The 20,208-nt window shown below is 38.6% G+C and overlaps 1 protein-coding gene and 1 long non-coding RNA gene across 2 annotated transcripts; one reads left to right on the top strand and one right to left on the bottom strand.

Moving 5' to 3' along the window:
- Positions 1-1,232: 1,232 nt before the first annotated feature.
- On the bottom strand, positions 1,233-12,031 carry LOC103600683 (interferon-induced guanylate-binding protein 1-like). Its single transcript, XM_008584991.1, has 10 exons — positions 11,826-12,031; positions 8,940-9,067; positions 8,055-8,164; positions 7,587-7,783; positions 6,345-6,587; positions 4,822-5,102; positions 3,975-4,187; positions 3,084-3,186; positions 2,655-2,848; positions 1,233-1,389 (listed from the first exon to the last, which is right to left on the bottom strand). Exons 1-10 carry the CDS (start codon positions 12,013-12,015, stop codon positions 1,276-1,278), a joined length of 1,773 nt encoding a protein of 590 aa, XP_008583213.1. The 5' UTR covers positions 12,016-12,031; the 3' UTR covers positions 1,233-1,275.
- On the top strand, positions 8,990-15,484 carry LOC103600684. The gene is made up of 4 exons (XR_551402.1): positions 8,990-9,075; positions 11,769-11,856; positions 14,950-15,163; positions 15,373-15,484. It is a non-coding gene; the product is annotated as an uncharacterized LOC103600684 (long non-coding RNA).
- The last annotated feature ends 4,724 nt before the right edge of the window (positions 15,485-20,208 follow it).

Genomic DNA, 20,208 nt, shown 5'->3' with positions numbered 1-20,208 from the left:
ATGGCTATATTTGTACTACATGCAGAATTGAGTAGGAGAGACAGAGACCGTATGGACTGCAAAGCCATAAATAGTTGCTTTCTGGTGTTTTACAGAAAAGTGAGCCAACCATCACTATGAAAATTAAAACCTTATTTTTTGGTGAAAGACAAAAAAGCCTTGATCAGGAAAAAAAGCCTAGTGATGCACATTTTATTTCCAGCTCGAAAATCATTCTTAATTGCTCTAAGAAATGTCAGTCATTTACCTAGGACTTTTGACAATTGGGATAAAGTCTACATATACTAAATAATAACAAGAGTATTATTTTATTAGTCAAAAAATGTTAAAAACATTATTCTTTTGGAGGAAAATTAGCAGAATTTCAAATATAACTTAAAATTAGGAAAATGAGTAGTCTAAGATTTGGGATTATAAGCAATCAAATAATTAAGTTAGTTCAATTTTCTAACACATTATCGATCATCATTTAAAGTCCATCTTTGCAAATTACGTATTGCTGTAAATGCAAAATGCGTAATTGTCATCATGTTACTATGTTTAATGCAGTGTCAACTGTCTAAAGTATCCTATTAAAGTGATAATCTGGGTGAACTGAGCAAGAAGGGAAAATATACTTCATTAGCGCATTTATTTAGTGTCCAGCTCCTACTCATGCTGATGGTTTCTTCCATCTCACTACAGGGATTAGAAATTCTAGATGTCTAGATAAGGTGGTTTGCCTTAGCTTGGAATCCATCAGTGAGGAGTATCCATTGCCATTGCCCAGAAATCACATTATTGCTCATAAACTGTACAGTTTCGATATGATGGAGAACTGTCTACAGCCACACCACCTTGAACATGCCCAATCTCATCTGATATGATGGAGAAATGTACATGGTTTTCACTAAGACGCTAGGATGGTTGTCCCTGACATTGGTACCCACTGTAAACTTGTCCAAGCTATGTCCCAAGATTTGTACCTAAGACTTTGCTCAATATATATTTGTCTACTGTTTGCCATCTTCATGAATAAATTTCTTTTGAGTGGTAGCAGCTCATGATACAGGCTATGTTGGTACAGAGATAAAATGCATCCTTGCTACAAAATGTGCAATCTTTTTAGGAAGATGAACATGATTTCAATTATTGTCGTGGATGTCTTTGCAAATTTTTGGTGTTATGATGGAAGACCTAATTATTACCAAATAGAGTGACACTTATTCCAAATTCTAAAATTGCTTCAGTTATGCCTTGGATAAGGGTGACAGGAAAGCTTTATTATTTAGGTCTTTAGCTTATAATACATCTCTTTGGCGGTTTCATCCTTTCCTGGAGTTTCTGTATCTCAGTATGAAGTTGTTTGCTCTCATCTTGGAATCCTTCCTTTAGTAGTCGGGCCTGTTCCTAAAAAGGTGCAAATGGAGACTGAATAAAATGTAGCATTAAGTAAATCTCTATATTCTATCTAGTTTCCACATTCATTGATTTTTGTAGTATTTAATGCTGTCTTGAAATTTTTGCTACCCTTAATTTTCATTATACTTTTTCTTGGGCATATGAGCTCTGTGTTGGGTCTTTTTTAGGTAAGAGTTTCATCTTATACCTCCTGAAAAAGTTCATGGAGAGATTTGTATTATCTTCTAATTCTATTTTTCCATGAACTTTTTGAAGTACCCTTGTATTGTTGAACCTAAATTACTAGTCTTGATTTTCCCCCCTATTAACTGTATACAACTTTTGTTTGTGGGCAATCCCTTTTTTTTTTCTTTTTTTACAGCTGACCAGTAAGGGGATCTGAACCTGGAACCTTGGGGTTATAAGGCTGCGCTCTAACTAACTGAACTAATGGGCCAGCCCTGTTGTGGGCAATCTTAATCATATATTTGTCTCTAAATCTTATCTATGCATTAGAGGCTCTTTTATGTACCTACCTACACACATATTGTTACATATATACATATAACAGAAATAAATAATTCTCAGAATCTGATGAGGTGTCTGAATCTTGGATCAGGAAATTTGATCTAAGCCTGCCACCTCCCTTGGTGGCAGGGGTAGCAGAGATAGGTAAGGAAATCAGAGTTTCAGACTGACCATACTGAATTTCTGCATATAACTTCCAACTCAACACAGACTGGGAGCAGGGCATAGAAAACAGGTAGCAGAGGCAGACTATCAAACAGGTGTGAGGGTAAGGAAAGGAGTCCTGCTCATAAAGATTCTCTTAAAGTCATACAGAAAAAAAATCAATGTGGTTTCCAAGTAATGAAGACAGCTCAGATATTTTACCAAGCTGTGTGACCCTATTAGAGTTATTTAACCTTTTCTGAACTTCTATTTTATTCTCCTAAGTACTAGGGATATAGTTCTTGTTTCATATGGTATTAAGCTAGAGATACAAATAAGACATTTTTATGATGCCTAGTAGATAATAACTACCATTATTTGAAGCATATACTGGTAAAAAAAACCGAATGTGCTAATAAAAAACTTTTAATAACCAGACATAGGCAGTGGCTAGGACAGGCAGGCACAGGGATCAAAAGGTACCAGTGAGTGAGCAAGGTCCTTCTTCTGGGATTCTTGTTCTGCCTGCCGCATTGTTTGTGATCAGGATGAATAGAGAGAAAACAAAAAACCAGAAACTGCAAGGTGATGCAGGTGAATACCTGAAGTTTGAGAGTGAGGGTCCTTTCTTGCTCTGCCATTAACTGGGCCCTGTCCTGCTCCATCTTCTCAGTCAATTGTTTCACATGTTCCTGGTAACTCTTCTCTTTCTGTTCCATTATCTGCTCATTCTTTCTTTGCATTTCTTCCAACATTTTTGCTGCAGCCTGTGCAGATTCAGCTTTCACACGTTCCACTGGGGAGGAAAAGGAAGAAGAAAAATTTACGTGGGGTCACCATGCTGCCCCCTTCTTCCTTGTACATTTACCTGTTGCTGCTCACTGCATAAGCCCAACTCAGACATGACTTCAGCAAGTGAGATGCATTTTTGCTTGTCTTACTCTAGATTAAGGATCCCAGGTTTACCTAGTCCAATGATTTAAATCTTCAAGAGGTTTTCAGGCCATCTAGTCTCTTGACTCACTCCTCACCTTCAATCTCCTTTTCCTTTTCTGTGAGAGTCTGGTCTGTCTGAAGAATTGCGTCAGTCACAGACTCCTTGGACCTCAGATATGTCTGCAGAATCTCTTCAGCCTTAGGACCCAGAGAACACAGTTAGCAGTAGGTAATGGCTATAAACATTTGTTCCTGCTTTTTTGTCCACCATCTTTTCCTCTAGGAATTCCTCCTTTTGGCCATGGTGTGCCTGGTGGTCAAGTTTCCTGTCTCAGGGGTGGGCAGATGCTCCAGGCTGGCCGATCAGAATATCCCACTTAGCAGAGTTCTTTTTAGGAGGCTAATATAGGTACTGGGAAAAAGAGATTCTCCGTCCTTTTCAGATTGAGGGCTCTAAGTTTGGAGCTGTTCATGCTGCGGTTCCATATGGGATGAGCTTGCTGGAGAATGAAGCCATCGATGAGAGCAATGAGAGGGAGGAAGAGAGGGAGGGAATTGTGGGGGTGGGGGAGGCAATGGAAAAGGGAGAGATGATGATATTATTTGAAATCTTGGATAAAGCTATCCTTTATAGCCAGCTTGAAGCCTAAACTAATGAATTACCATTTTTGTTTAAGTAACCATCATTGGATTTCCATCCCTTACAACAACAACAAAAAATCTAGCTATGATAGTAGATGACAATAAAAAGTTGCCCATTAATCTGATAATTTAATTCATAACTCAATTGTTAATTGATTGCAGTGTTTTGATGAGCACCTAGGGCATGTCTAGTATAACAGGCTCCCTGTACGTATTTATTGAATGAAAGAGCAAGTGCTATGTAGACAATAAGCCATATCCATGTGCAATGATGCTTGGTAACATTGGTGTTTCAAAGAGGCACATCAAGAGCTTCCCATAACCAACAGATAAACCTTGGTTACCTGTATCCCCTTCCTCGGTTCCTGAAGATACTTGTTCTTCAGGTCTCGTATCTTCTGAATAAGGAGATGATAGCCCCCTGGTTTAGAATAAATCCCCCGCTTCACATCTTCTTCTAGAGGACCAAAAATATCCTTAAGTACAGCTGAGCAACGATCTGATGATACTTCCAGATTCTGTTTGCAAAAGTCTTCTCGCTTTTTTTCTAGCTGGGCCTTTCATGTAAAAATAGGAAGTAAAAAAAAATAATAATAACAGGGAAAAGACATTAGTTTGATGTCAGAATTTCTGGAAATGCTTCTCAAAAAAAATTCTATGACCCCTAGAAAAACTTAAAGGTAGCTCAGCAGGACCATATCCTTCCTTCTGATCCCTGCTTTCTATTGAAGTCCCTTTCTCCTTGGAGGTGAAGTTCGTTGTAGATTGCTAGTTCATGCCACACCTTTAAAGGCAAACTTCTGTTTTTTCACATTGGATCATTGATTGCATGTGGAATATGCCTGCTCAGCATAAACTTGCTCAAGATAACTAAGACTAAAGTTTTCTTTGCTTTTGACTAGAATATCAAATCCACCTGATAACAGTGGGCATGCAGTTTGATTAGAAGATCTGATCATTGGTTATATGTATTTAATTTAAGGGAAGACTTGGTTTACTTATGAAAGAAAAATATTTTAAAACTTTGAGTTTATAATAGTAAAATTGGTTCTTCTGATTATTATGATTATAAGTAGACAATTGTCACCATATAGAGGGCTAGTAAGAATTGCTTCTATCAAAACGAATACTCATTTCATTTCCTACTGCCTTCCATGATACTAATCTATGTAAACTTGAAAGAGAAATTACCGCCAATTTCTTTTGAAATAAATGGTCCACGTCTTTGAAGGAGCTCCTGATGAAGATTTCAATGGCCTCTCTCTCACAGGCCCTGTGCAGGTTCAGCAGCTCCTGGAGGGTGTCTGTGGGCAGCTGAACCTTCTGGCTCATCTGCTGGTCATAGTGGGCAATGGCCTTTTGTACTGCAGCTGAGTTCTCTGTCTGGGCCAAGGACAGGACTGCGTTATCCATGCAGGGCAGCTCTCCACTGCTGATGGCATTGACATAGGTCAGCACCAGGCTCTTCAGACCTACAAATGGAACAAATAATGATGTTTGTTATAGGTGGAGTGAAGAAGAGTCTCTCTTTTGTGTAATTCTGAGAATGTCTATTAATAGCTATTTGCCTCAAGCATCAGTGTGCTCAGCATCACCTGGAAGCTTGCTGGAGATGCAGACTCAGCCTATGGCCTAGGTCAATGGAATTAGACCCTCCTCTTTGGCAAGATCCCTGGTGATATGTATGTACACTAAAGGTTGAGAATCCCTGTTCTAAGTAAGGTAAGCCTGTGTTTATTGAATGTTTACATCTATTTGAGTCCCACACACCATTAGGACAGAAACTATACCTCTCTCATGTACATCTGTATCATCAGTCCTCTGTACTATGGCCATGGTAAGCCCTTGATCAATATTTATGGAGCAATTAATGCTACCCCAATCTAGAAGAGTCCTCCCTTTGGCGTATTCTATTACAGCACTGTCCAAGAGAACTTCCTGTGATGATGGAAATGTTCTATATGTGCTATCCAATATGGCAGCCTCTGGACACATTTAGATTGAACCCTTTAAATATAGCCACGTGGTCTGAATATTTAATTTTCTTTCATTTTAATTAGTTTACATTTACATTTAAATAACCACACTTGTCTAGTGGCTATTATATTAAATAGTGCAGGTCCAGTTCTCCAGGGCGATTTTAAGCAATAGAACCTTTTTCCTTTGGCCTTTCCTATATTTTCCCACCGGAAAATTTGACTAAAAAATCTAGTAGAAATGCTGGTGCCATCTAGAATTTAACACAATAATAGTGGTAGATTTACATTTTTTAAAGCCGACCCTAGACGGTGATGGATTTTGGACGTGACTGGTGCCATTATGCACACAATAAGCACAAAATAGCCGCTGGCCTCGTCTTCCACTCCAGCACCAAGTGCCTCCCTGCTTCCCTTTATGAGAAGCCTCCTGACTTGAACAGAAACAACTTTTGCTTCCACAAGGACACAGTTCTCCACCACAATCAACATTAGCATAATGCCCCTCCTCGATTGTATCAGTCCATATAAGCTCTCCTACCCCCCACATCTAGTGCTGCCCTCCATTTTCAGGGCAGCCCCAGGCTTCCCCTGACTTTAGGTGCAGCCCAGCAGATTCTTTTCCTTTAATAAAGCTTGAACGGTACCCGGCATCTTGGCTCACTTTCTTTCAGGTGGATGTTATTCCATGGTCATTTAATGTTAACAACCAGTAAAAAGACTAGGAAGGGGACTCACGTGGTCCATTAACCTTGATGCCTCCAGGCAGAGTTTTAGTCTTGGAATTTCTAAAGATGTAGGAACAGAAGGCTGCAACTTGTTCCACAAATTCAGAGTCCAGCTCATTATCATGTAGTGTCTCAAGCTGGGTAAGCTTCTTCCAGTGAGCGGGCTGACACAAGAGGAAGCATTTCTTCTTTGGAAAGAACTTCCGGATACAGAGTCGGGGCAGATTATAGTTTTTTACTTTTTGACTCGTACCTGGAGGAAGATAAAAAGGGATTTGGGGCTGGCCAGTTAGCTCAGTTGTTTAGATTGTGATACTGATGACACTAAGGGCGGATACAGAGTCGGGGCAGATTATAGTTTTTTACTTTTTGACTCGTACCTGGAGGAAGATATAAAGGGATTTGGGGCTGGCCAGTTAGCTCAGTTGTTTAGATTGTGATACTGATGACACTAAGGGCAAGGGTTTGATCGCTGTACTGGCCAGCTGCCAAAAAAAATAAAAAAAGGAATTTGCCTAATATAAGAGTTTGAAAACTTTTTCTGTAAAGGGCCAAATAGTAAATATTTTAGGTTTTGCAGACCAAGTGGTCTCCTTCCTAAGTACTCAAACTCTGTTACTGTGGTATGAAAACAGCCATAGACAATATGTAAATGAATGAGCATAGCATTATTCCAGTAAAACCTTGATTACAAGGACAGCTGGTAGGCTGGCCATCATTGTCTGTGGGCTGTAGTTTGCAAACACTTGGACTGGTATACTGTTTTAACCTATTTTCTTCAAATAAACATCAATTTTGCTTCATTTTTTAAAAAAAATTTTATATTGATTATGCATAGTCATGTTGTACAAAGTTGACTGTCCCCACCTGTGTCCAAGATATGATCAGATCAATACTATCAGTATTCCCATTACCATTAATTGCCATTATTCCCCGTGTCCCCCACCCAGCCCTTCATACTTCATATTCTATGGCTAAGACACAATCAGAAACCCTAAGTAGGGAGATAAAATTAACCTAATCACAGCACAGGAAAAGGTGAAAGAAAAAGAAACTTGCTCTTCGAACAAGGGAGAATATAATTTAAAAGCAAATCTATTAATTCAGATATTAAACAAGAATTAATTCCTAGGAATAGCCAGCTGGAAGAAATAGAAAACTGAAAATGTAAGAATACTATAAATAGAACACTCAAAAATGACAATTTCTAATCTTTTTTCATCCCCATTTACCAACTGTAAGTCTCTGTTACCTTGCTTCAGCTTGAGTGAATTCTCCAGGTACTCATCTGCTGTGATGGTTCGTCCATCTGATTCCAGGTCCAGAGAAAAATCTCTGAGTGTCCACACAAAGTCTGGAAAGAAGCTCACAAACTCAGCTGAATCCTCACAATCATCCACATCAGGTGAGGATTTTGCTCTGATTCGATCTGTCAGCTCTGTCACATAGCTAAGTAGCTAACTAAGGAAAACTGATACAATGAACAGGGCCCTCCCATCCATCTTAGTTCCACATATTCCCAACCTTTCATTTTGCCTTTGTTCTTAACCTAAGTGTCAATTCTTCAGTAGGTACACGTAATCTTTTCCCTGTATTGGATTATTTTTTTCTGTTTTCTCTTTTTGTGCTGGATTCCCCAGGATTCACAGTCAGGTAGCTGGTTTATTAATATGGGCCTCCCCTGTGACTTCGGTGCTGTTCTGGACCACAACAAGGATACTGCAGTTGGTCCATGGCCTGCTGGCTGATGGTTCCCATGCTATTGTACACAAAGGTGCTGCTCAAAAGAATTGTCAGGGCAAAGATCCAGGAGTCATTCTGGTTGTCACCCTGGAAGTACAAATTCAGTTAAAACATTTCCCTTCTTTATTTAAAAAAGCAGAATTTCAGCTGATGCCTGAAAACAACTCTTTGGATGTAATAATTTCTTTATATAATTGAATCAAGGAAGTAATTTTCATGTCTGTTCTGAGGAAGAAGAAGTTGTTTATGGTGCAGAGGAACTTCCTTGGCTATTTCTACCCAAGTCTAAATGTGACCATCAAAGTTGACTTATATAAGATTAATAATACTCATAGCTATTTTGAGCAATTATTAAGCACTGGGCACTTACATTATTGATCTTATTAAATATCCTAAACAGTACTATGAGGCAGATATAGATCTGTTACATCCATTATACAGTTCAGAAAGCTGAGTCTAAAAATAGTCTAGTAATCTGCTGCAGTCACTGACTTAGTGACAGAGTTTAAATTTAAACACAAAGTCATAGGGCTTCAGAACCCAAATCCATAATTAAAGTTCTCTGTGGGATATGACTGATGACATTGAGTTTATTTGTGCTACCTCTACGCATCTGATTAATTCACTTAGCTTACAGCCTGTTGTAAGAATACTGTCTACTGACCACCATGTTCCTCTGCTAGGATTCTGTTTTTGGATATTTTCCTCACCTCTTATTGCTAAACTTAGTCTCATGACAGGAAACAGAAGTGAAAAGACACATTATGGTTAAGTGCAAGTTCTTATTTAAGGAAAAACTAAATAATGTGGAGAATATTCAGAGACGAGGGGCTTATTTTAAAATTGAATCCTCCTTCCTTACCTTCTCTACATCACCCAGGCCCTCAGTGTCAAGCAGAACTAGGGTGTGTTCTGGCTTCTCGGGATGAGGCACACACCACATCCAGATTCCCTTGGTGTGAGACTGCACTGTGGAGCCCAGAGAGAAGCCTGCAAGGGTGAGTGGGGTAAGAGGGGATGGAGTATTAATAGCAGGCAGTTCTGGAAATTGAGATAAAAGTTAGCATAATCGAAATTAGGAGAGATAACCGAAACCACAACCAATACTAATCTTACTTACAATCAAAGAAATAGAGAAATTAGGACACCTAACAGATGAAAAAATTTAACACTCTTTTGTGATAAAAACAATCAACAAACTAGAAATAGAAAAAAACTAACTCAACACAATAAAGGCCATATATGAAAAACCCACAGCCAACATCACACTCAATGGTGAAAGACTGACAAGTTTTCCTCTAAGATCAGGACCAAGAACATGATAGCCCACTATTGCCACTTCTGTTCAACATAGTAGTGGAAGTCCAATTCAGAGTAATTAGGCAAGAAAAAGAAATAGAAGGAAAGGAAGAAGAAAATTTCTTATTCACAGACGACGTGATCTTATATGTAGAAAACCTTAAATATTCCACAAAAAAACCTGTTACTAATAAATGAATTCAGCAAAGATGCAGCATAGAAAATCAACATGCAGAAATCAGTTGCGTTTCTACACATGAACAAAGAACAATATGAAAAGGAAATGAAGAAAACAATCCCTCTACAATAGCATCAAAAGAATAAACTACTTAGAAATAAATTTAACCAAGGAAGTAAAAGACTTGTGTAGTGAAAACCACAAAACATTACTGAAGGAAATTAAGGAATACACAATACAAAGACATCCTGTTTTATGTTTATGGCTCGGAAGACTTAATATTCTTAAGATGTCACAACCACCCAGAGTGATATACACATTCAATTCAATCCCTATCAAATTCCAATGCCCTTTTTTTTGTAGAAATAGAAAAATTCCTTATAATTTTTATATGAAATTTCGAGAGATCCCCAAGTAGCCAAAAGAATGTTAGAAAGGAAGAACAAAGTTAGAGGTCTCACACTACTTGAGTTCTGAAACTTACTATAAAAACATGGTAACCAAAACAGTGTGGTGCTGGCCTAAAGACTAACTCGTAGACCAATGGAATAGAATAGAGAACCCAGAAACAAACTCTCATATATATGATTTCAAATAAGGGTGCCAAGATCATTCAAAGAAGAAAGGAGAGTGTCTTCAACAAATGATGTTGGGAAAACTGATTATCCACTACAAGAAAAAAGAAGTTGGTCTGTTGCTTTATACCATAGAGAAATAAACTTGAAATGGATCAAAGACCTAAACTTTAAAGCTACAACTATTAAATTCATAGGAGAAAACATGGGGGGAAAGCTTCATGATATTGAATATGGCAGTGATTTATTAGCTGTGAAACCAAAAGCATAGACAATAAAAGAAAAAATTCATAAGTTGGAGTTGATCAAAATCAAGCAATTTTGTGTATCAAAAGACACTATTGGCAGAGTAAAAAGGCAATACATGGAATTGGAGAAAATATTTGCTAGACATGTACCTGATATGGTATTGATATACAGAATATATGAAAAATTCCTACAATACATCACAGGCAACCAATCAACCAAACAGATTAAAAAATGAGCAAAGGACTTGAATAGACATTTCTCCAAAGAAGATACACAAATGGCCAATAGGCACATAAAAACATGCTCAACATCACCAGTAATTAGGGGAATCCAAATCAAAACCACGATGAGATATACTTTATACATGTTGGGATGGCCACTATAGAAAAAATAAAAAAAAATAAAAAAATAAAAAAACAGAAAATAAAAATGTTAGTGAGAATGTGGAGGAATTAGAACACTTGTGCATTTCTGGTGGTAATGTAAAATGGTACAGTCACTGTGGAAAAAGGTATACTGATTTCTTAAAAAATTAAACATAGAATTAGCATATAGACCAGCAATTCCACTTCTGGGTATCTACCCAAACGAAATGAAAGCAGGCATATTAATATGAGCATTATTTGTAATAGCCAAAAGATGGAAGGAACCCAAGTGTCCATGGAGAGAAGAACAGATAAACAATGGGTATATACACATACGATTATTCGGCCTTTAAAAAAATGAGTTTTGACACATGCTAGAACGTTGATGAACCTTGAAGACATTGTGCTAAGTGAAATAAGACAGTCACAGAAAGGACAAATAGTGTATGATTCCCCTTATCTGATGAAGTTCCGAGGGTGGTCAAATTCATAGAGACAAAGCAGAATGGTGATTGGCAAAGGGCAAAAGCTTTTGTTTTGAGGCACAGAGTTTGTTGGGAAAGATGACAAAGTTCTGGGGATGGAAGGTGGTGATGGTTGCACAACAGTATGAACTTACTTAATGCCACAGAACTGTACATTTAAAAATGGTTACAATGATAAAAGTTTTTCAGGTATATTTTACAGCAATAAAAATAAAGAATATCCAATACAGATTGAAACATTGTTTTAACCTTTAGAATCAGTGGAAACTTGCTGTTACCACATGAACATGTAAATGAATGTATTATAGCTTATTAAGTTTATTATTATGTACATTAATTATTTTAATTACTGCCTTACACCTTCTAGAAAAGAAATAATTTATGCTTTTGAAAGGGAAAGCTAAGGCATAGTGGGAAGAGTGAGTGAGCTGACTCTTATCCCCTAGAACAGAGTAAAGATAAGGAGCCCAACTGTGAGTGGCAAGTTAGCTTCCAGTGTTCATCCCCATCTCTGACTTTCTCCCCTCACACCCCACGCAGGATGCTGACACTGTGCGTGGACAGAAGGGACTCGGCAGAGCTTTGCTGGGCACTCACCCTTTTTCTGCCCAGCCAGCTTGTTCATCAGGTAGGACTTGCCTGTGCGGTAGAGGCCCACAATAGCCACCACCACCACAGGCTGCGTCACGGCAGACAGGATCTTCAGAGCCTCTTGATTAACCACCAGTTGCCCTGTTGTGTTCTCAATGAGGCACACGGGGCCTGGCATGTGGGTCTCTGAAGTCATGTTCAGGTTGTTACTTTGTCTGCAAGGGAAGAGGTAAAATAAATTAGAATTTCCAGTCTTTTGTATTCAGAAAGTAGAGTCATAATCAAAAGTTTTGTATAGGCCGGCCTGTGGCTCACTCGGTAGAGTGCGGTGCTGATAACACCAAGGCCACGGGTTCGGATCCTATATAGGGAGGACCGGTTTGCTCACTGGCTGAGCGTGGTGCTGACAACACCAAGCCAAGGGTGGAGATCCCCTTACCGGTCATCTTTAAAAAAAAAAAAAAAAAGACAAAAGTTTTGTATGCATCAGTGAGACAGATGAGGGAAAATCCATACATTTTAGAAAGCTGGGGAAGTATTATCAAAGTAGTGCATTAAAATAAGTGCATATGACAGTGACTTATCAACATTCAACTACTCTCATGACCCAGAACTTCTATTTAATTTATCATGGAAAACTTTCCTTTTAGATTCTTATTAAAAATTGTACACTAGACATCAGTGGAAAGCAGAATAAGGTTTAGAGCTTTTATTTTCCATCCTGGCTGTAAGTAAGCAATTTAATATTGATTTATCCGTTTATTAATTTTTACACTGAATAAAGACCCTTATGAATAAATGTTTGTTGATGTATGCCATTAGGACAGTTTCCAGAGATTTTTTGTTCCTCCCCCCAACCCCCAACTACTTATGCTTATTTCACTGGAGGGAGGATCCATGGAACTCCTCACATTGCCTTCCTGGAAGTGAAATCAACATAACTTTGTTAATTTATAACACTATGTGATCATATGAAACACATGGCCAAGGCCGTGGAAGGGGACTGTGCAAGAGAAGGGCCCTGGGACTTAAGCTTCATTATCTTCACAATAAATTAGCTTCCAACTGAGAGCAGGTAGAAGTGCACAATTGCCAACACTGTACATTGATAAAAAAAGACTGATTAAGAGAACTAGATAGGAAGTTGTTCAAAGAGAATACCTATATTTCCAGTGATACACTCTTACGTTCTCTGTTTTGTTCTATTTTTCTTTTTGGTAGAGAAGGATAAATATAAAGAGCAGGAAGAGAGTGGAGGAAGAGAAGAATAGGAGCTGAAAGGGAGGGAGAGAGAAATGTTACACAAAAAGGTGATGCATGAGCCTGGTGCAGTGTCAAGGAATTCAAGGGAGGAGTTTCCAGAAAGTGGGATCACAGTTGTCTGAGGGCATGGGGAGGTCAGGCTAAACAAAGCCTATTGTGTTGCAGTTACAGGAAGCTGTTTAAGGAGGAAGGTAAAGTAGTGGAGCAGAATTCAACTAGGAAGGGTACATAGTGAGTGGGTCCTAAGAAATTAGTGAGTCTGGGCTATTTCTAAAGGAAGAAATCCACTTTTGAAACAAATTCATGATTTAAAACTATGCTGCTTTCATGAATCTTCTGTCTTTCACTCTGGGTTTCAGTTTGTCCTTTGTCTTAAACAGTGTCAGTGGGCTGTTTTCCACACATGTCATTTACTGTTATTTCCTTCTCATGAAAATAACCCATTTGTAGCCCATTCAATTTCTCAGTAGCAGCAGGAGCAGTATCGGTCTAGCTCCATCATTGACAATGGTAACTTAATTGTGTCCGTGATTAATACAGACAATGTGAACAAAGAGAAAGACAGTCTTAATGCATTTCAAACTTTCAGTTTAGCCCCATTTGCCCCAATTATGCGGCTGCCGAACCCAGCCTAAGCACAGTAGTGACACTATGGGACATGCTGCCCCTGTAACTAACAATCCTATAACACCAGGGTTTCTTCTGACCTTGGGTCCCATCGCTGGCTCAGCTGAGAGAACCTGTCTTGGTTCTAGTTATGTTTAAAAAAAATAACATACCCTAATAGATCTCTTCCCATTTCTGCTCCAATCTTATAGGTTACCTGTCCCTGAGCAAAAGTTCTTCAGAGCTGGAAAGAAAGTTGCTTTGATGAGAAGTAGGAAGAGTTCTTACCTGTTTTTTTTCTCCTCAGTTGAGCTGGAGTAGGTTCTATCACTTCTCTGTCTCTCACTGGATTGTTGGGCTTTTATTTCCCTCCTGCAATGCTGGGGGTTTTTCTGGATGTTCTTCAGTGACTGACGTTTGAGGAAAAGCAATGTCTGTAATGGATTTAGACTAATATGAAACTGAAAGTTCTTGGTCCTTGGTAGTGACTCAACTGCAATAAAAGCAATTCCTGGAACTGTGCTAGTGGGAGGGTTTGACACAATTTCTCAGTTAAGAACCTCCAAAGTGTTTAGTAAGATTAGGTCTTAGCAGGCATTTGCTGTTTAAGAAAATGTCCCATAAATGTTGAATATAATGGAATGTTTCTCAAGATTGAGGGTCAGTTTGAGCATCCTAGAATGAGGAAGCATCATATTATTTTGGGGGTCTCATTTCCTCAAATAACAAACACACTCAAAAGGGAGCTTGCTATTCTCATAGAGATGTAGTAAGTGAGGGAAAGGGCATGTTTTACACACTCATGAACACCCAGCCCCTGGCACTTAGTACCTAGTGCACAGTCGGGGGGATCCATTTATCGTACATGTGTTAAAGGCTCATGAAACAGTTATTCATGAAGATCTCCTACAACTCTAGTAAGAATAGCAAGAGTCTGTGACACTAGAGCTATGACCCGCTTCCTCATCATCTCCAGTTCAGTTTAACAAAGCCCCCCTAATGGTGGGTATGGCCACAGGACAGGGCTTCCTCTTGCCTCACCTTCCAAGCTGGGATATGGGATCCCATCAGGAGGGGCAGGCCACCAGCATTTCTCATCCCCTACAATACCAACTTATAAAGACTAAATTTCTGGTGAGTGTGACCAGAATTCCAGGGCTCCCAACCTCTACCCAGTCCCACTCAAAGAGCGAGGCTCTAGCTCAAGCATGGCAGGCTGAGAATACCTGGTCTAATGACCCTCTCTTTGGTTCACTTGTAGAGCGGAAATTCAACACTGGGAGAAGCGAGTGGGGAAGACCAGAGGCTACCAACCCTGTCCAGTGGAAGGAGCAGTGGCTCAGAGATGTTACGCAGGAGAGACACAGTCCATAAAAACCGAGAGTTTCTGAAGTTCTCCCCAAAAGAACTGACTTGATTTGAAGCAGCGTGTGAGGACGTTCAAGCATAGAGACTTGAAAATTTATTGCTAGCAGGTAGGATTTACAAGAAATACTAAAAGAAACTTTTCAGGCCCAAAGCAAATGACCCCAGATGGTCATACAAATCCAACTAGAAAGACAAAGAGCAACAGTAAGGATATTGTGTAATCATAAAAGACAGCATGAATGCATATGTCTTTTCCTTTCTCCTCTGAACTCATTAAAAAAGTGTATAAAACAGTATGTATATGATTGTATTACAGGGCCTATAACATATAGAAGTGCAATAAACTTAGAAGAAACAGCACAGAGGAGGTAGGTCTGAGCAAAGCTGTATTGGAATAAAGAAGTAACACCAGCTGTCGACTTGAACCCACAGGAATAAAGAAAGAGAACCAGAAATTGTAAGCAAGTTACATTACAAGATCTATAAATTTATACTTCCTACTTCAGCTTTTTAAAAAGACATAAAATTATATAAAATTGCTGAATGCTTTAGTTTCAAGTTACATTTTTTCGGGACTGGGCTAGTCTTGTAGAAAGAGTGCTTAAAGCACAGAACTCAAATATTTTTTAATTGTTCAAGTGGTTATAACACCAAGGTCAAGGGTTTGGAGCCCCATACTGGTCAGCTGTCCCTCCCCCCCCTACCCCTCCCCAAATAAATAAGTAAATAATTTAAGAGGGATGTCTACTTTTGGCTATGATGAGGGGAGAAAAATCTAGAATGGATGGTGGAGGAGTGAGATGAGGAATATCAATAACAGTCTTGGAGAAGTTACAGGAGCAAAGTCTATGGCATGTACCACTACCTCCTGTGTACCAAGTCTCTTATGAGATAGCAGCAGGTCACTAATTTGAAGACTTGGCAATGGCTTCAGCTGAATGTAGGGCACAGAGATCAGAGTGGTGACGGGCTGGATGGTATCAGATGCATCTGATGCACTGACATCTTCTCCGTCTCACCTCCAGTCGGAGCTTTGGCTGAGATGAACAGTTCAAAGGAGGTCTGAACTTACTCAGAATGATTGTGTTTTCCTTTAGGATGTGTAAAGCCCACGTCCTCACAGACTATAGGGGCTATGGGATTGGTGTTCCCCACCCTGTAACTTCCCCATTCAGGTCACTCTCAAAAGTGCTGGGCACAGATTTGCCTTAGGGCCTTTGTACTTTGTACTTCTGCCATTTCCCCAGATATCCAGGTGACCTACCTTTGTACTACTTTGGAGCTTTGTTGAAATGCCACTTTATTGATGCTATTTCTGATCCCCTGTGTCAAACTGCTCTATTGTAAATTGCCAGCTCTTGCTCTTCCTTATCCCTGCTTCACTTTTCTATAATGAAATTGTGGTCATTTGACATTTTGTATATTTTACATTTTTTTTTATTTCTTGCTAGAATGTTATGTCCATGAAGGCAGAAATTTTTGTCTTTTTCTCACTTTAATTCTTAGCACCTCAAAACAGTGTTGGACACATAATAAGCCTTCATTGTTATCTCCATTAAGGCAGAGTTTTTCATCTCTTTCTGACTGTTTAATTTTAGTACCCCAAAACAGTGACTGACACATAATCAGCCTTCAATAAGTATTTGTTGGTCAAATTTATCAAAACTGTGGAAGTAAACATGTTAGTTAAGGTTATGCTTGTAAATTTTTGACATATATTATGAAATTTGCTTTTGGAATATTTGCCGCCCCTCCCACTTCTCCAGGTGTTTATCCAGCCTTTCACATCCTCTGCAACAGGTGGAATCATGCTGTTCAATCTTAGGTCAACTGACAGGTGGAAAATGACATGTTGTTTTAATAGACAATTTCTGATTACTACCAAAAAAGAGTATATAGTCATGTATTATTTTCACCACATTTTAATCTCATAGAACATATGCTTCCTTGAGGTGATGAAGCCCGAATCAGTGTTGTAACAGGAAGTGAAATGCATTTGGTGTCTGCTTTGTGGCAGGGATCATGCTAAATTCTTTACAGGTGTTATTAATTAAATTCATTCTTCCATACGTGCTTATGATGTACGCATTATTATCTGCTTTTTCAGACCTGTAAATACACTTTAAACATGTTTAATGGCTTTTTAGTAGCAGTTTATCAGGCCACGAGGCTCTGAAAATTTCTTGATTTGGGATTTCCTCAAATGATGACTCAGTGTTTTAAAAGGTCAAATTAAGTTCATTCATAGCTCTGTATTCTCCCAACGTGTATTGAAACTTTCTTGTACTGTATGTCCCCCCTTTAGTCTTCCTAACTTGGAAGTCTGCTAAGTCCTCTTTTAAATGGGAAGTATCAGGACTCCTCAAGGTTTTTTTTTTTTTTTTGGGTTTGTTTGTTTTTTGGTGAGTAGAGGGTTTCTGGTGTCAATTTGGAATAACTTAAAGCAATTTTTATTTTGTGCACACATAGGATTGAAAGTGAAAACAGGGAAAAGTCCTTTGCTTCTGGGAAATAGACCAGAAAGAAAACAGATCCTTCAGTTTGTTCAGTGCAATGAGTTGGTAGCAGTGTTTGTGCATTTGTTTTTATGTCATGCTGCTTGAAATTTTTTCTAGAGACTTTTTCTTTTAAATGGGAATGAGGAAGCTACATTTTCTCACTTGCCCATTTACTTGGTTTGCAGCCTATGGAATCCTTATGTTTTTCTCATAGACAGTCACAGATCAAATTAATTCACAATTTAGTGTAATTACTTATAAAATCATAAATGTGTATATGCTTTTTTAAAATTTTATTTTATTAATATTACTTTTTTACATTCTATGTTGTTGTTGCAGAGCAGTTGGGAGGGAGGGGGAGAGGGGAAAGGGGAAGAAAATGTGATGGAAGGAGGAGGAAGGAGGAGGGGCGGGATTGAGGCCTGTGGCACCCCCCACATTTCCACAGGGGAGACCGGGAGGCTTCCACTGGTGGCTTGGTCATTGCTGGGCTGGGTGCAGATGTCAGGGGGGTGTGGCCAAAGCCCTTGCCTCCCACCTCCCCAGCTCAGGAACCCGGAGCCCTTCCTGCAGCAGCTTGGTGGTCATCTCTGGGCTGGTTGCTTGTGTTGGGCGGGGGCATGACTGAGGCCCAAGGTCCCCCACTGCCCTGGCTCAGGAAAGCCTGGGGCGCTTCCTATGGCAGCTTGGTGGTAATCACTGGGGTGGTTGCGCTTGTGGGGGGGGGGTGTTGACCAGTAGCTAAATGTGTATTTGCTTAATGGTTTTAAAGATTGTTCCAAATATTAACATCCCAAGAACAGACTCTGAATTTCAGGTGTGGAATGTTTTTGTAATGAGCTGCTTTTCACAGAAAGATCTCCATGCAGCATGATGTAGAGGGTGCAGCAGCAGGGATTCATTGACTGAGCTGGGGTCACTGAGTGTCATATAGAATGGAGGCAAGATCTGCAAGTTAGAAAAACAATCAACAGTATGCATGTGTGTACAGAGAGAAAAGTGCTCTGTGCTGAAGGGTGTGTGAAGATTAATTAGACACAGTTGCTACCCTAAATAGGACTTACTGTAGTAGGTAAGATTGATGTGCACCCAAATTGTAAAAGGAATGGACCAGAGAGAAGAAGAGAGGAGCTTGAATTCCAAAATAGGTAGCCCAAGATCGGAAATTGGAACATATGCAGCTTTTACCCTTGAGGAATTTATTTTGATGTCAGTTATGTAAAATGAATTGAATTTTAGTTTATCAAAAGATGTCCCCTCTTGAAAAATAAAAAAGAAAAAAAGTATTAAAAGAAAAGAAAAGGAAAAAGTGAAAAAAAAGAAATAAAGGGCCTGACAGTTGTTCTTACTGATACTTAAATTTGTTTTTTGACCACCTATTTTGGATTGTTTTGTTTTGTTTTGTTTAGTCTAGTAAACTCAGTACCATACTGTAAATTACTATCTTTTATATTTTAATACTGTAGTTAATTCTTTTCCAATACATTGTTTTGTCTTCTATTACCAACCAATTTTTCTGAGTGAAAATTAGGATCACTTTGTGAAGTTCCACCAGAACTGGAATTGTATTGGATATAGTGTGTAAACAAACTGACTGATAGCTACTATTTATAGTTAATTGCTGTCATTTTGGAGCATGATTTGTTACTCTATTTATTCAAAACCATTTTTAACCTCTCATTATTTGGTAGTTTTCCACATTTCTATTGAAATTAAAATTTCATGATTAGTTTATTAATGCATTATTTTTTTCCCTTTTAAATTGTGCCACAAATGCATAACATAAAATTTACCATCATAACCACTCTTAAGTGCACTATATTTACGTTGTTGCGCAACAGACTTGAGAACTTTTTCCTCTTGCGAAACTGAAACTCTATATTTATTGAACAATGACAATTTATTTCCTTTTCCCAACCCCGGTTCCTGGCAACACCATTTGATTTTTAAGAATTTGACTACTTTAGATACCTCATATAAATGGGATCTGTTTTATCTTTTGAGACTTGCTTATTTCACTTAGCATAAAGTCCTCAAGATTCATCTATGTTGTAGCATGTCCTTCTTTTTAAAAAAGCTAAATAATATCCCATATCTCATTGTTTATACTAGTTTATCTATTCATCTGTTGATGGATATTTGGGTTGCTTCCACTTCTTGTCTGTGGTGAATAATGCTCTAATGAACATGGTTGTAGAAATAACTCAGGTGCTAGATCATATGACAATTCTACTTTTAATTTTTTGAGGGACCTCTATACTGTTTTCCATAGGGAATGGAACATTACTATTGCCACCGACAGTGCATAAAGCCAGCAATTTCTCCACATTCCCTTCAAACTAGTTATTTTGTGTTTTTCTCATATTGGCTATAATAATATGTATCTTTCTCATATTGTCTGAGGTGATATCTCATAGGCTTTATTTGTGTTTCTCTAATGATCAATGATGTTGATCATCTTTTCATATGCTTGTAGGCCATTTGTACATCTTCTTTGGAGAATTGTCTATTCAAGTTCTTTGCCCATTTTTTATTGGGGTTTTGTTGTTGTTGTTGTTGTTGAGTTGTAGGGTTCTTTATGTATTCTGAATAATAGCCCCTTATCAGATACACGATTCACAAATATTTTCCCCTGTTCTGTTGGTTGTCTTTTC

Source organism: Galeopterus variegatus, unplaced genomic scaffold (genome assembly GCF_000696425.1).
Source record: "Galeopterus variegatus unplaced genomic scaffold, G_variegatus-3.0.2 Scaffold3418, whole genome shotgun sequence".
Lineage (NCBI taxonomy): Eukaryota > Metazoa > Chordata > Mammalia > Dermoptera > Cynocephalidae > Galeopterus > Galeopterus variegatus.
This window is presented reverse-complemented; position numbering and strand designations above follow the sequence as displayed.

Bases quoted from the DNA above. Each gene is read 5' to 3' on its own strand.
- LOC103600683 (XM_008584991.1), bottom strand. From the start codon at position 12,015: ATGACTTCAGAGACCCACATGCCAGGCCCCGTGTGCCTCATTGAGAAC. The intron at 7,784-8,054 runs GTATCCTTGTTG...TTAGCTACTTAG, and splicing joins CAGGCCATGGACCAACTGCA to CTATGTGACAGAGCTGACAG. The intron at 3,187-3,974 runs GTAACCAAGGTT...CTGGGTCCTAAG, and splicing joins AACCGAGGAAGGGGATACAG to GCTGAAGAGATTCTGCAGAC.